This window comes from Rhinoderma darwinii, chromosome 11 (genome assembly GCF_050947455.1).
Source record: "Rhinoderma darwinii isolate aRhiDar2 chromosome 11, aRhiDar2.hap1, whole genome shotgun sequence".
Lineage (NCBI taxonomy): Eukaryota > Metazoa > Chordata > Amphibia > Anura > Rhinodermatidae > Rhinoderma > Rhinoderma darwinii.
Genome location: NC_134697.1, coordinates 75,954,622 through 75,970,482, shown reverse-complemented (window position 1 = coordinate 75,970,482; position 15,861 = coordinate 75,954,622). Strand labels below are relative to the sequence as shown.

Below are 15,861 nucleotides of genomic sequence, written 5' to 3'. Positions count from 1 at the left end.
GAGAGAGGCAGGCAGGTCCCAGCTGGAGGTAACGTTGGTGGTATGGTGGCAGGACCCAGCTCCTGAGCGTACTGACGCAGGGCTATTTCAACCCTTCCGATACGCTCGTAGCAGGGAGCGAGTGGCTAACACTAACATGGGTCGGCGCGGTGATGTGACGTCACCTGCCGACCCATGAGCGTGCTATACACACGCGCACACGCACACACACACACGACACTTCCCTTTACAGGGAACTTGTGTGTGTTTTTTAGAGCGGGTTTTTTATTTTTTTTTCCCTTCTCCATTATCTGAGGGATCAGTCTCTGTCATGCCACCGCCTCCGACGCAAACTGAATTGCTGATAGGTTCTCTGAAATGTTAAGAGCTTACATAGCACAGAGAAACAATCTATCCTAACGATTCTGCTTAAGAGACATCGCTTGCACGTAGCCTCTATCCCATGGGAATTGCTGTAGTCTCACAGTAATTGATGTATGTTACTTGTGAAGGGCCGCACAGAATCATGTACCTTTTACCTACCTACCTAATTCTAATCAGAGATGAGCTTTAGCCCAATTTTTGGACGTTCTCGACGAGTTTGCTGAGGGTGTCTTGGTTTTGGGGGGTGACTTCAGTGTAGCACTTGATCCCACAGTTGATGTTTCTACGGGTGTGTCCTCCACAAGGGAGTCCTGGTTACGTAAGATTAGACGTACACTAAATAAACACCAACTAACTGATTCCTGACGCTTAATACACCCATCAGATGTAGACTTCTCCTTTTATTTCTCGGCTCATGACATGTATTCTAGGCTGGACTATTTCTTCCTCCGGCACAGAGACCTCCCCTTAGTGAGCTTGGCTGTGATAGATAGTATCACTTTTTCTGACCATGCCCTAATCACATTAGAAATCTCTATCCCAATTGCCCTGCTTCGCCAATGGAACTGGAAGCTCAATGATTCTTTTCTGACTGATCCTCTGGTCCTTCAGAACTTGAAGCAGACCCTTGAAAAATATTTTACAATCAATGCTACGACAGATCTCAGCCCCTGCCTGGTATGGAAGGCACACTCCTAAGGCCTCTAGTCGCTCCAGTTGTCAGGAGGCTAAGTATAAACCGCTATCCTGGTGATATCTAGTCCCTACCCACTTTATTTCCAGATATTCCTACCCCTTGCTGGAGATGTAATTCTGAAGAAAGCGGCCCCCATTTTGGGAGACGATGACTCTGGTTATTCGTATGTCCAAAGTTGATGACCTTTTGACTAAGGAAAATCGGACAACTTTTATTAATTACGGTCACAATCGTTTTTACAAGACTTGGTACTAGTGGATAGAATTTCAGATTTCTGCAGAGTACCGTAACTTCTGGGTGACTCATAGACAGTGGACTACGTGTGGCGGATTCCTCCTTCCCGTTCCCTCCTTCCCCATCACGTGTTCTTTTCTAATTAACATTCTCTCTTCTCTCCTCCCTCTGCCTTTGTTGTCATATTTTCTTCTATTTTCAATTCTGTTGTTTGAAAAATGCTGGTGGTTGAAGGGGAAGGGCTGCTGGCCTGTTGCCTAGTTGTGATTCTATTGATACATGTGATATTGGTTTATTGTTTCATATTCACGACTGTATCATACTGTTTTTAATGCTTTATTAATGCAGGTTGATATCCTCTCTCTTTGTAACCACCTTTTGTTTTAAATAAAGAATATATATATATATATATAATGAAACCTAAAATACAATTAAATGGTGCCATTACAAACTACAACTCATTCTGCAAAAACAACCCCTCATATGGCTATGTCTATGGAAAAATAAAAAAGTTATTGCTTTTTGAAGGCAAGCAGGAAAAAACAAAAACTGGATGCGTTTCCAAGGGATGGGTGGTAAATGAAGCAGTGGCCACAGCACTGTGTGGCAGTAATAAATCTATAGGCCCTGTTCACACTGAGTTTTTTGCAGGCACAGGTGTTTCTTGACGCAGATTTTGCGGCGTTTTTTTTAACTCAACAGGCAGAGGAAAAAGCTGCGAGTGTTTTTTGCCATAAAACAAGTCAAAAAACGCGTCAGTCGTTCATGATGTTTTCTTCAGTCTCCCATTGATTTCAATGGGGTTTTTGAGGTGGAAAGAGCCTCAAGATAGGGCATGTCGTTTCTTTGTCCCGCGAGCATTTATTTCCGCTCGTGTGAAAAAAAAACGCCTCCACCTCCCATTGAAACCAATAGGAGGCAATTTTGGCAGTTTTTTGCAGCATTTGCTTCTGCTGCAAAAAAGTGTAAAAAAACTCAGTGTGAACAGGGCCATAATCCAAAGGAAAATAATAATTATGTTTTTGAATCTTAAAAAAATATATATATGCCCTTACAGTTACTGTATATTTAATATAAGAATTGTTTTTGTTTTTTTTAGGTAAATCACTAAATGAAAGAAGATGATTAGGACTCTTGCTGTCAGGATTAAACCATGTTGCATGGGCTTGCTGGTAAAACAGAAAGTCACCTCAAATACGTTAATACAAAGTTGCTATGTATATTCATCTGGCGCCAAAGAGCCATTCTTAAGTGGAATCAACTCCAGCTACGTGGAAGAGATGTATTATGCGTGGCTGGAGAGTCCAACAAGTGTGCACAAGGTACGTTTACTGCCAGGGGTTCTCTTTCCAAATAGTGGACAAGCAAAGCATGGAATAGATAATAACCCCTCATTATCATCAACTTCTTGTATTCATCTAAGGTTTTCTTGCAAAAACAACAATGAGAAAAAAATGGTGTTTAACACTGATGTTCCATTGTGGTGTTCCCCATAATAAAAAAAAAGTCACCATAATAGGCGCATTTTACAGAATGTCGGCGTTGGTCAGACATCTGGTGGTCTATGATCGGAGATGGCTTCCATCTTGGCCGTTCAACCACTTAAATGCCGCGCTCAAAATCGACTGTGGCATCTAAGCTGTTAAATTCCATCTGCTCCCCCGCAAAGCGATTGCGGGATGCCGTTGGCTAGCATGGTCTGCCATCTTGGTGCTCCTAATAAGCTTAATAGGAGATGGTAAAAATCACAATACACTTCAATACACAAGTAATGTATTGTATCGGTAATTTAACGATCACTTGTTCAAGACTAACAAAATTAACAAGTTACATTTAAATATTATGTTTTTAGTAATGTGCAAAAAAATAATTACACGTAAAAAAAATTTTTTTTTTCTAAAGTAATATAATTAAGAAGGGAATTAAAGATAATTGGTTTTGATGCGTTTGTGAAAGTCAAACTACTACAATAAAAACAGTATTTGACTCGCACGGCGAAAGCCGTAAAAAAAAACCAAAAACATAAAGGAGCGTTCCCCTTAAAAATGGAATTCAAAACGATCAAAAGTTGTATGCACCCGAAAAATGGCGGCTGCGGCAGGTGGCTAAAGTTTTGTTTCCACACTGAACATATGAACTGGAAATAAACAGCCGAGACCACTCCGTGTTATAAAAACGAACAGAAAAACAAGCCACCCAGCAATCGGCTGATATTGCTGGAAAAGTTTCGTACAGCCACACATTGTCTCAGCAGGAAAATGGAGTATTCGTATTCTGGTATGTTCACACGCTTAATAAAAAACGTCTTAAAATACGGAGCTGTTTTCAAGCGAAAACAGCTCCTGAGTTTCAGCCGTTTTTTTTAGCAACTCGTGTTTTTTACGGTCTGTTTTTATATAGTCAATGAAAAACTGCTCCAAAAAACGTCCCAAGAAGTGACATGCACTTCTTTTTCGCGGGCGTCTTTTTACGTGCCGTTTTTGGAAAACACCCCGTCGGAACAGCGCCGTATTTCCCATTGAAATCAATGGGCAGATGTTTGTAGGCGTTCTGCTTACGACTTTTCGGGACGTTTACGACTCGAAAAACTGCTGAAAATAGCCTGTGTGAACATACCCTTACATGGCACTCATTCAGATGGATAGGCGATGAGATAATACATGGCCAGGCTGGGTCCAGTACAGGAGCCACCTTTACTTGGTGTCTCTTCACTCTGGCTTTAACCCCTTCACGACCAGGCCTATTTTGGCCTTAATGATTGAGCATTCTTTTTCATTTTTTTTCCTCCCCGTCTTCTAAGAGTCTTACATTTTTTATTTTTATGTCAACATAAAAAGCCCCGTATAAGGGCTTGTTTTTTGCGGGATGAGTTGTATTTTTCTTATTTCACCATTTTTGGGTGCATATATTGTAAATAAACTTTTTATTATTTCTTTTTTAGGGGAGGATAGTGAAAAAACACAGCTATTCCAGCATGGTTTTTCAAGTTTTAAATTTACGCTGTTTACTATGCAGTGTAAATTACATGTTACCTTTTATTCTATGGGTCGGGACGATTAGGGAGATACCAAATATGTATAGTTTTTTTTAAAAACATTTTTTGGGGCCTGTTCACATCACCGTTCGCTTTCCGTTCCGGGGTTCCGTCGAGGTTTCCGTCGGGTGAACCCCGCAACGGAAAGTGAAACTGAAACCACAGCTTTCGTTTCCGTCACCATTGATATCAAACATTGCTAATGGTTTCCGTTCGTCACCATTCCGGCAGGTTTCCGGTTTTCCGACGGAATCAATAGCGCAGTCGACTCCGCTATTGATTCCGTCGTTAAAACGGAAACCTGCCGGAATGGTGACGAACGGAAACCATTAGCAATGTTTCCGTCACCATTTATATCAATGGTGACAGAAACGGAAGCTGTGGTTTCAGTTTCACTTTCCGTTGCGGGGTTCACCGGATGAAAACCTCCTCTGGAACCCTGGAACGGAAAGCCAACGGTGATGTGAACAGGCCCTTACTACATTTGCACAATAAAACCACTTTTAAACAAAAATATTCACATTCCAAGAGCCGCAACTTTTTTTTATTTTTCCGATGATTCATACATATGTAGGCTTGTTTTTTGTGGGACAAGATGTTGTTTTCATTGGTACTATTTTGTGGTACATTGGGCTTATTGATTAACTTTTATATTTTTGGTGGGGGGATGTAAATAAAGGCTATTTCAACTTTTTTTTTTTTGTTTTGTTTTGTGCGACTTTCATTCGGGGTTTAATTAATGTGTTAACTTCATTTTTAAAGTCATGATGATTGCGGCAATAACATAGACTTCTATTTTTTCTTGTTATAAATAAATAAAACCACTTTTTATAGAAAAATGGTTTTATTTAGTTTTTAACAGGGTTTATGAAAACTTTTTTATATATATATATATATATATATATATATATATATATATATATATATATATATATATATATTTTAGTCCCACCAGGGTACTCCACCATGCGATCTGCTGATCGCATATATAATGCTTTGGTATACTTAGGGTATGTGCACACGATAACGACAATTACGGAGCTGTTTTCAGGAGAAAACAGCTCCTGAATTTCAGACGTAATTGCTCGTACTCGCGTTTTGCGAGGCGTCAATTATGGCCGTAATTTGGAGCTGTTCTTCATTGTAATCAATGAAAAACGGCTCAAATTACGCACTTCTTTGACGACGCTGTCATTTTACGCGCCGTCTTTTGACAACGACTCGTAAAATGACAGGTCGTCGGCACAGTACGTCAGCAAACCCATTGAAATAAATGGGCAGATGTTTGCCGACGTATTTCAGCCGTGTTTTCAGGCGTAATTCGAGGCGTAAAACGCCTCCAATACGTCTGAAAATAGGTCGTGTGAACCCAGCCTTAGTATACCAAAGCATTAATGCCTGTCCGTGTAAAACTGACCGGCAATCTATTAGGCCCCGCCTCTGGCAAGGCCTAATAGTCATATAGCCAGGGCAGGTCTGGGAGCCTTTGTTAGGCCCTTTGCTGCTATGGCAACCCGTCAGCGTTCGTGGGCCGCAGAGGGGTTGCCTGTCAGATGGGTGACAGAGGGAGCTATTGACCCTGGCATTTAAGGGGTTATATGGCCAAGTTTGGAGGTTTTTACAATCCTTGCCGTTGCCTGGCTGTCAGTCATAGCCGGTCTCCCGCAGTGATCGTGCGGGCACAGCTTCTGTGCCCGCACAACCATATTCGCGCACATTATGCGCTAAGGTGGTAATCCTCTCACACCTAGTTTGCTTTGAAGTAGAATAAGCAGAAAGCAGACAAATGCAAAGTTTTAGAGGAATGTTGTGTAAACGTACACACTGTTGGTGTACACTAATGCCCATTAAAGGAGTTGTCTGAAATTAAGTGACTTTGTGTTAATGCTTGTAATTTATAAATGTAAATACACTTGTAATATACTTATATTTTCCAAAGTAGCCCCGTTTCCAGATCCTGCCGTGGGAAACTTCACGGATGACGTCACTCTCTGCACTGGCTCTGGCCATTTTGTTGATGTTGAATTCTTTACCGGGTATACGACACGTCACTTGTAATGCGCATGCGCGGTCCCTGCTGTACTCGCGGTCCCTGCTGTACTCGCGGTCCCTGCTGTTCTCGAGATAACAGCAGTGGCCGCGCATGCGCGTTACAACATAACAAGCTGATATACACCACATGACAAGTGACATGTCGAATACCCGGAAAATAATTCAAGATCAACAAAGCGGCAGAGCCAGTGCAGAGAGTGACGTCACCCGTCAAGTTTCCCACGGCAGGATCTGGAAACGAGGCCACTTTGGAAAATGTAAGTATATTACAAATGTATTTACATCTATAAATTGCAAGCATTAACACAAAGTCATTAAATCTCGGACAACCCCTTTAATGTCTTTGTGCTCCTTTATGCATTATATCATAGATGTTTTTTACTGTTTTGTTTATTTTAGCCAAAGCGTGTTTTTTGACCTTTTGTGAAACGAGTTTACAGTGTTTTTAGTTCTATTTTATTCCAGAGGCATCTTCGATATTGGTATTATTCTCCTGAAAGCCAGTTTTATAAAGTATTTTAGGCCTGATGGCAAAATCTTCCATTAACTCCATTTATGACATTGATGTATTTCAGTCTGAATGATACTCCAGTATTGTAAGCTGCGCAATGTGACTGTAAACCGTTTCATCCCAGCGATTCTTTGTCTGGGGCATATTAATTCTATTCGGAGACATGATTCAATCCAGTAATCAATCTTTGCAGCTCAGTAAACTCTGCCATTTGTCTGAAAAAATGTATTGTGCATTCTACAACTTGATCCCTCCACCACATCTGTTTTATTCAAACATTTTATTTTCCAGATTTAATATGATCATTTACTTTATCGCTGTGCTCTACAGTTAGGAAAAATAAATTAAAGGTGTTTCATGAAGGGATCTCCTGTCCATATGTTCTATTAGAGCATATGGATTCCACAGAGAGAACCCCCCCCCCCCACTAAGGACCCTCGTGTCTATTAGCCAGAGTGGACAGATGCTAAGGCCCCATGCACACGACCGATGATTTTGTCCGTAATTAGGGACCCATCAATTTCTATGCCCGGCGGACACCTTCCTGTATATTTACGGGAATGTGTCTGTGCCGTAGAAAAGCTCCGCAAAAGCTTCTTATGGACCGTGCTTCCATACTTTATATGGGAGCACGGCGCGGGTGGCCGGTCATGCCCGTAATTACACACACTGATTACGGGCATGGTCGTGTGCAGGGGGCCTGAGAATGGGTTTCATGTAATATTACATCTCTCTGCAGGGGAAATGTGTGGCCGGACGTTTCCTTTTAATTGGCTACAGTGTTCTTCTATTTCACCAATTGACTTCTCTAATTTGCGTTTTAGAAGATAATTATTCCGTTTCTGTCCACCATTTTGGTTGAAGAAATCCCAGTATCTTTGATAACTACATATCCCATAATATCTTGCCCTGGTATCACACAAGACGTTCTGACCAGAGCACATCTATTAGATGAAATAGATTTATATATAAACTGTTAGCAGAATATTGGGCAGCCACATGCAGGTTTAATGCACAGGAGAGGCTTCAGAGTGCGCCCTGTGCAATGCACGTCACTGGTTGTGGTCAATCTCAACTCGCTGATTATTTGACCAATCCAGTTACCCCTATCAAACATTGTTCACCATTAATGATTATTTCAAGTATTTTTTTCAGTAGAAATAATAAAAAAAGCCATAAACTGAACACATAACAAACCATAAAAAAATATAGAGATGAACTTTACATTCGCCAGTTATCGTTATTAGATTCAGAACTTTCCAGTGTTCCACAAGACTGATGTACAAGAGCTGGTCAATGATGTTCATGCCGAACTAACCCAGTAACTCATTCATACCTAAGTCACTGGAACCCACTTACTTCAATTATTTACACATATACCTAGTTAATTGACTAGAAATCGTCAGTAGGCAAAGATTGGCATGGAAAAAACAATATAGGAATAATGTACATCAAATCGTCCAATTTCTTCAAGTGTACCTGTACTTTAATAAAACTTTCAAGGTGTCATAGTGACATGTCAGAAATTCTGAATGGTAGGGGGCGGAGCAGAGAGACCCCCTCCGTTTGCTAAAACAGAGCGGCAGAAGCGCCTAAGTGAGTACTGAGAAGAGCAGAGCCGATCAGATATGTAGCCGCTCAGCGCTCACCTGAGTTCGTCTGTCTCTTCGTTTATGCGATCGGAGGGGGTCTTCGTGCTCAGACCCCTACCGATCAAAACTTCTACAGGTACACTTTAAGGGTGCCTCTCTGCTAGCCAATGAGGATTACTCCTCCTTCCCCTTCATAGTGAAGTTTCGCTTTTTGGCAATTTGCAGTACAATCCCGCATTGAGATGTGGTATTGATTCATGAAGACCGCATTTAGAGGCTCTTATTAAATTATTCCTAATGTTGTGACAATACAGGACACGGAGTCCCTCGACAGAGAACCATTCAGCAACTAAAGTAAGAGCAGGCTAGCTTATCATAAACAAGGGTTATAGCTTCGTATTCATTTTATTTCTTACTGAAATGCGTTTTCTTTCAAGGCCATTTTTAAGGACTGTTAACTGGAAAGCTAACGGTTGATATCCATCGCTATCTGGCTTTTACCAGAATTCTGTTTACACCCGATGCTAATGTACGATCTATATGACTTTATTGAAATATTTTACTGCTTCAAAATTTCTGTTGCTTCATAATCATTGCTAAATATAGCGTTGCATTTTAGTATGATAAGAATTAACTAAAAAAATTATATAAAAGAATAAATAAAGCTAAGTTATTCTTAAAACAGATATATATTTTTTCATTATATATCCCAAAAAATAACTAGGTTAAAAAAAAACACAGCAAGAACACATTTTCATATGGAACCCAGCATGATGAGACCATGTGTTGGAAAAAAATAATAATTTGGCTATTGCCTATACCTGCCATTCCGGCACGCACCATTTATTTTCGTTGCTGGCCTTCAATTACGGGGTGTGTTTGTTACTCGGGATAATGGCTGTAAGGAGCAAGTAGTAGGCTCCGCCCACTGTTTCCTAGCCAGCTGTCGAGAAGAGTAAAGCGGGGACCACTCATGCACCTTCGCTGCAGCAAGACTACACGCCCCTATAACAATTCATAAGGACATGCAATATACTGGGCTAGGACTATCCGCTCCTAGCCCAAATTATTGGTATACGGGATGTCATTAGGGACCGGAACAAAAGGTGACATCACAGGTCATGTGACACACGACCGGATCTCAGAACGGAGGCACTTTTGAAAATGTAAGTATATTAAAAAGTTATTTTTTTTACTAAGTTAGGATCAGTGAGAACACAGAAAAATAACTTGTAAAACCCCTTTAAGGCTGCATTTTCAGACAAGAGGCATAAAAAAACGTGACCAGATCCCTTTCAGGGACAAGCAGGAAAATCTTTCCCAAAGGAATGTTAATGCCTTAGAATCCTTCACAGACAGAAATACAGCAGCTGAATCTGAATCCTCTCTTAGGCCAAATGTACACGATGAATATTACGTCTGGTATTACGTCTGGTGTTACGTGCACGTAAAATGCAAATCCTGAGCATTTGTATTTTACCTGATGAAGAGGCTGGTTCGGCCGATGAAACTCGTCGTATGTTACAAATAAATCTGCTTTTATATGACTGCTTTGACGGAATCTTAAAGAGGCTCTGTCACCAGATTTTGCAACCCCTATCTGCTATTGCAGCAGATAGGCGCTGCAATGTAGATTACAGTAACGTTTTTATTTTTAAAAAACGAGCATTTTTGGCCAAGTTATGACCATTTTTGTACTTATGCAAATGGGGCTTGCAAAAGTCCAAGTGGGTGTGTTTAAAGTAAAAGTACAAGTGGGCGTGTATTATGTGCGTACATCGGGGCGTTTTTAATACTTTTACTAGCTGGGCGTTCTGATGAGAAGTATCATCCACTTCTCTTCAGAACGCCCAGCTTCTGCCTGATCACGCTGTGACGTCACTAACAGGTCCTGCATCGTGTCAGACGAGCGAGGACACATCGTCACCAGAGGCTACAGTTGATTCTGCAGCAGCATCAGCGTTTGCAGGTAAGTAGCTACATTGACTTACCTGCTAACGCCGATGCTGCTGCAGAATCAACTGAAGCCTCTGGTGCCGATGTGTCCGACACGATGCAGGACCTGTGAGTGACGTCACAGATCTGCACTGCCAGAAGCTGGGCGTTCTGAAGAGAAGTGGATGATACTTCTCGTCAGAGCGCCCAGCTAGTAAAAGTATTAAAAACGCCCCGATGTACGCACATAATACACGCCCACTTGGACTTTTACTTTTAAACACACCCACTTGGACTTTTGCACGCCTCATTTGCCTAACTACAAAAATGGTCATAACTTGGCCAAAAATGCTTATTTTTTAAAAATAAAAACGTTACTGTAATCTACATTGCAGCGCCGATCTGCTGCAATAGCAGATAGGGGTTGCAAAATCTGGTGACCGAGCCTCTTTCACTTTCTTCTAGAAAGAGAAAAGAAGAAAATTACCATTATCTAAGCAGCGCCAGGGTGTTATCCGTTTTTTTCCTACCCTACTATTGTATCTGTATATACCTGTCATCAGACCTGTCATCACCTGTACGCAGCTGTAAACCCCCAGATTGCCCACTTCCCAAGGTCCCGGTTAGGTAGCAATGACACTTCTCATTTAGAATTAGGTAGGTAGGGTATCCCCACTTTTAAATACAGCAGGGTCACTAGTGGGCGCTCCGCTCCCATTGTTCAGTTGAAATATATAAGAAAAAAACAGCCTTCTGAGGTCTTCAATTTAATGCCACAGGGTTCGAGGCCATTGATTTTTATTTTTTTTTCTGACTCCCGATTTTACATTTAACGGTTGAGCAGACGAACATCTATTCTGCTCAGTTTATCTCCCAAAATCCTGACTTCCACTATGCCAGAGGCCAAAATTGGACTCCAACAAATGGAGCAGAGCTGCGTAAATTTTGGGGCATATTTTTACGTTTTGGCATTATAAAAAAGCCCACTATTAGAGATTACTGGTCCCCTGATATATTATAGCACTCCTCCCTACCGCACAATAATGAGCAGGACACGCTTTGAGGCGTTAATTAAATTCCTTTATTTTAAAGATAAGTCGCTGCCCACCCTCAGATGGCCCAAATTTTGATCGGCTCTTCAAAATAAGGCCAACAATTTACCATTATTGTCAAACAGTTTCCCAAAATTACACCCCTCAACAGAATATTGCGGTGGATGAATCCTTTGTTTAAAGGGAAGGCTCAAGTTTAGGCAGTACCTTCCAAACAACAGGGTACGGTAATAAATTATATAAAAACTGTGAGTGCCACCGGGTATACCCATCACTTCAGAGTTTGAGGGAAAGGACTCTAAAATTGATCCCCCTGAATGCTCCCGCTTTGTGTCAGTGGGAAGGTTGTGTGGGATTTTGTGCATCCGCTGCTTGGCAAAGGGCACCATTTTTATATAGGTAATTTCTATAAGGCTACATGCACATGTTGAGTATTTTGCTGCCGAAAATACGCACCAAAACCGCAGGAAATTTGCAGGTAAAAACCACACCTAATAGTGCGTTTTTCGGCACATTTTCATGCTGCGGATTTTCGTGCGATTTTTCCACAGCACTAGGCAGATACCATTCACATTCGGAAACACAAGGTAAACTCACATCCTGCGAATTCAAAGAAGCGCACCTCAGGTAAATTTCCGTCCCGAAAAATACTGCAGCGTGTACATGAGATTTCCTGGGATCTCATTGAATATGCTGATACTGTATTTACGCTCCGGATTTGATGTCCTGTTCCTGACCAACATTCCTGATGGCGGCAGCAGCAGCAGAACCCTTTACCCGGAACACGGATCCAGTACCCAAGCCGTCAAACCACTGTGTGTACAGGAGTACAATAATTTATGGGTGGCATTGATCTTTCCGAACCCTTAATGACTGGGTATGTAAACAGAGATATCAAAATATGGAATCAGCGTATAACATTGGTAAAGCAGTGGTTTGGACCCTCGTTCACACAGGAGCCTGCGTTAACCGCACCAGATTCTCCCAATGTACAGATGCACAACAATGCCACTGCCCCCTACGCAAAATTCCCTCACTTCACCCGACCCTACGCGTTTCTATACATATCATCAGGGGTCTGTCAGTCTGGCCAGGATGCCAGCGATATATCTTCAGCAGCAGATATTCTACTGCACAACACGGAAGCATGCACGCATAGATGTCAGCGGCATGCTTCACTCTGCCGCTGACATCTATGCGTGCATGCTTCCGTGTTGTGCAGTAGAATATCTGCTGCTGAAGATATATCGCTGGCATCCTGGCCAGACTGACAGACCCCTGATGATAAGTATAGAAACGCGTAGGGTCGGGTGAAGTGAGGGAATTTTGCGTAGGGGGCAGTGGCATTGTTGTGCATCTGTACATTGGGAGAATCTGGTGCGGTTAACGCAGGCTCCTGTGTGAACGAGGGTCCAAACCACTGCTTTACCAATGTTATACGCTGATTCCATATTTTGATATCTCTGTTTACATACCCAGTCATTAAGGGTTCGCAAACGAACTAGGACTGGGAGTATTCTGTTTAATACGTTTTTAAATACACGGTTGAGCTTTTCACAGTGGTGATTGTACCCCTGTTTTTAGATAGCTATGAAATAAAAATTATAAATTTTACTCATTTATCACTTCAGTGGCATTGATCTTTCGCAAAACAAAGGAATAGTATAAGAAGCTGTCTGTCCTCCTGACACAAATGGCACTATACAACGCTTTTGTTTTGTGCAGATATATTGGCAATAGGGATAAGATTTCAGGATCACGTGATAAAATCCCTGTTATTTGCTGATCAGGAAGCGGAGGGCGGTACATCTAGCAGCAATGTCAGCAGGATTGTTCCCGGCCAGCATATCATCACCGAAGTCGTCCCCCCCACCTCCGCTAGCAAAAGCAGAGGCCCCAGAAAATATGCCGCGTGTGCTCAAAACAAGGCATCAGGAAGGACACGCGATATATGTGCGAAACGTGCCCCACAAACCCCGGATTGTGTCTTCAGTGTTTTAAAATTTACCACACTTCTTTTAGATTTTTACTTTGCTTTAATTTAAATTCTTCATCCATCCTTCTGTCTTGCATGTTGGCAATAATTTATTTTTTTTCATTGACAAGCCCCTTTGCTCATTGTAATATTAGTAAAACCCCCCAAATAAACAAAATATTCCCACTATACCCTGTAAGCAGCTGGAATAGTAACGGAGGAGTGTCCCTCTCACCCTGGTTGTAAAGCTAGTTGAGATGATAGAATGCAGAATAGATGTGAAACATCAGCAGAAAAAAAATTGCAGAAGTTTTTAATAAATGTATTTTCTGGACTGCATTTTATGGAATGGTGGGTAGGTTGGCAGTGGAACCTGCCATTCCACCTCCCTCCAGTGCAGGATTTCCTGGCTACCCACTTCACAACTAATAATTCTCATTATACCCCAAGATGAATACCATGAGAGGTGTCTGTTACATAGTAACAATTCCCATTATACCCCTAGATGAATTCCTTGAGGGTGTAGCTTCAAAAATTGGGTTACTTCTGTGGGGTTTATAATATTTTGACACATCAAACCATCTGTAATCATGACATAATGTAATAAATACCACCATAGTAGGCCTCAAATATTGCATAGTTGTAACGGCAGGGGGTAGGGAGACGGACAAGTGAGCCCTAATCTACCCGCCACTCTGTCCCTGCCTACTTGCAACGACCCGCCCTAGGCGACGGGGTACAACTGGGCGGCGGTCCCTGCGCTCAGTAAGTGCACGACAAACACGACAAACATACAAGGAACACAAGCAAGGAAAAGGGGCCGTTGCCCACGGCAACACCGTGAGCAACCAGAGTGGTGAACGAGCCGAGTCAAGCCAGGAGTGTGCGAGGTACAAAACGAAAAGCAGAAGAGTAGTCGGTAAGCCAGGGTCGGTATGGAGCAGGATCAAAAATAGCAGGAGCTGTAGCTGGGCCAGGAACCACAAGGAAGGAAACAAAAGCAATAACAAGCACCGAGGGACAGGAAGTGCAGGCTTAAATAGACCGAGGGCGGGAGCTAGCTGAGTCTGGCTAGGTTACGATAGGCTCTCCCACTCCTAAGCCTGCCAGCCTGAATGGTGGAAGCAGGAGTCAGTCTCAGGGATGTATTCTCAGGTGCTGACTGATTAGTTCTGGGAGTTAACCCCGCAGTGCCTGGCAGATCCTTTACAGTACCCCCCCTTTTATGAGGGGCCACCGGACCCTTTCTAAGTGGACCTGGCTTACTGGGGAAACGCAGGTGGAACCTCCTGACCAATACCCCAGCGTGAACATCCCGGGCGGGTACCCAAGTCCTCTCCTCGGGCCCGTATCCTCTCCAATGGACCAGGTACTGGAGGGAGCCTTGGACCATCTTGCTGTCCACAATCCTGGCCACCTCGAATTCCACCCCCTCCGGGGTGAGGATGGGAACAGGAGGTCTCCTCGAGGGAGCCAAGGACGGGGAGCAGCGTTTGAGGAGGGAGGCATGAAACACGTCGTGTATCCGAAAAGACGGGGGTAACTCCAGCCGGAAGGAGACAGGATTGAGGACCTCAATGACCTTATACGGCCCAATAAACCGGGGAGCAAACTTCTTGGACGGAACCTTGAGACGCAAGTTCCTAGACGACAACCACACCAGATCCCCGACCATAAACGGGGTTAGCAGAACGTTTTTTATCAGCCTGAGTTTTTTGTACGCTCTGGGACACCTCTAGGTTTTTCTGAACCTGGGCCCAGACTGTGCACAGTTCCCGATGAACGACCTCTACCTCAGGATTGTTGGAACTACCAGGTGAAACGGAGGAGAACCGTGGATTAAACCCAAAATTACAAAAAAAAGGAGAGACCCCAGACGAGTTACTGACCCGGTTATTAAGGGAAAATTCGGCGAGGGGAATGAAAGAGACCCAATCAAATTGACAGTCAGAGACAAAACACCTTAAGTATTGTTCTAGAGACTGATTAGTCCTCTCCGTTTGGCCATTGGTTTCAGGATGGAAGGCAGAGGAGAAGGACAGATCAATCCCCAACTTCATACAGAAGGCTCTCCAAAACAATGAAACAAATTGTACCCCTCTGTCCGAAACAATATTGACAGGGACCCCATGGAGACGCAGGATGTGTTTGACAAACAAGGTAGCCAACGTTTTGGCGTTGGGTAGTTTCTTGAGGGGCACAAAGTGGCACATCTTACTGAAGCGGTCCACCACCACCCACACCACCGACTTGCCTTGGGATGGAGGCAAATCGGTGATAAAATCCATGGAGATATGTGTCCAAGGTCTCTGGGGAATGGGCAACGAACGCAGTAAGCCCGCTGGTCGGGACCTGGGAGTCTTGGACCTAGCACAAACCTCACAAGCGGCGACGTAGGCCTTAACGTCTTTAGGCA

General features: G+C 42.9%; 1 protein-coding gene across 4 annotated transcripts in view; it reads left to right on the top strand.

The window, feature by feature from the left end:
* OGDHL (oxoglutarate dehydrogenase L) overlaps nt 1-15,861 on the top strand; it is a 118,672-nt gene that overhangs the window by 19,917 nt on the left and 82,894 nt on the right. For all 4 annotated transcript variants that reach the window (XM_075841749.1, XM_075841752.1, XM_075841750.1 and 1 more), the window contains one exon: nt 2,394-2,616. In XM_075841749.1, the coding sequence (XP_075697864.1) occupies nt 2,416-2,616 (201 nt within the window). In that variant the 5' untranslated portion in view covers nt 2,394-2,415. The remainder of the gene's footprint in view (nt 1-2,393; nt 2,617-15,861) is intronic.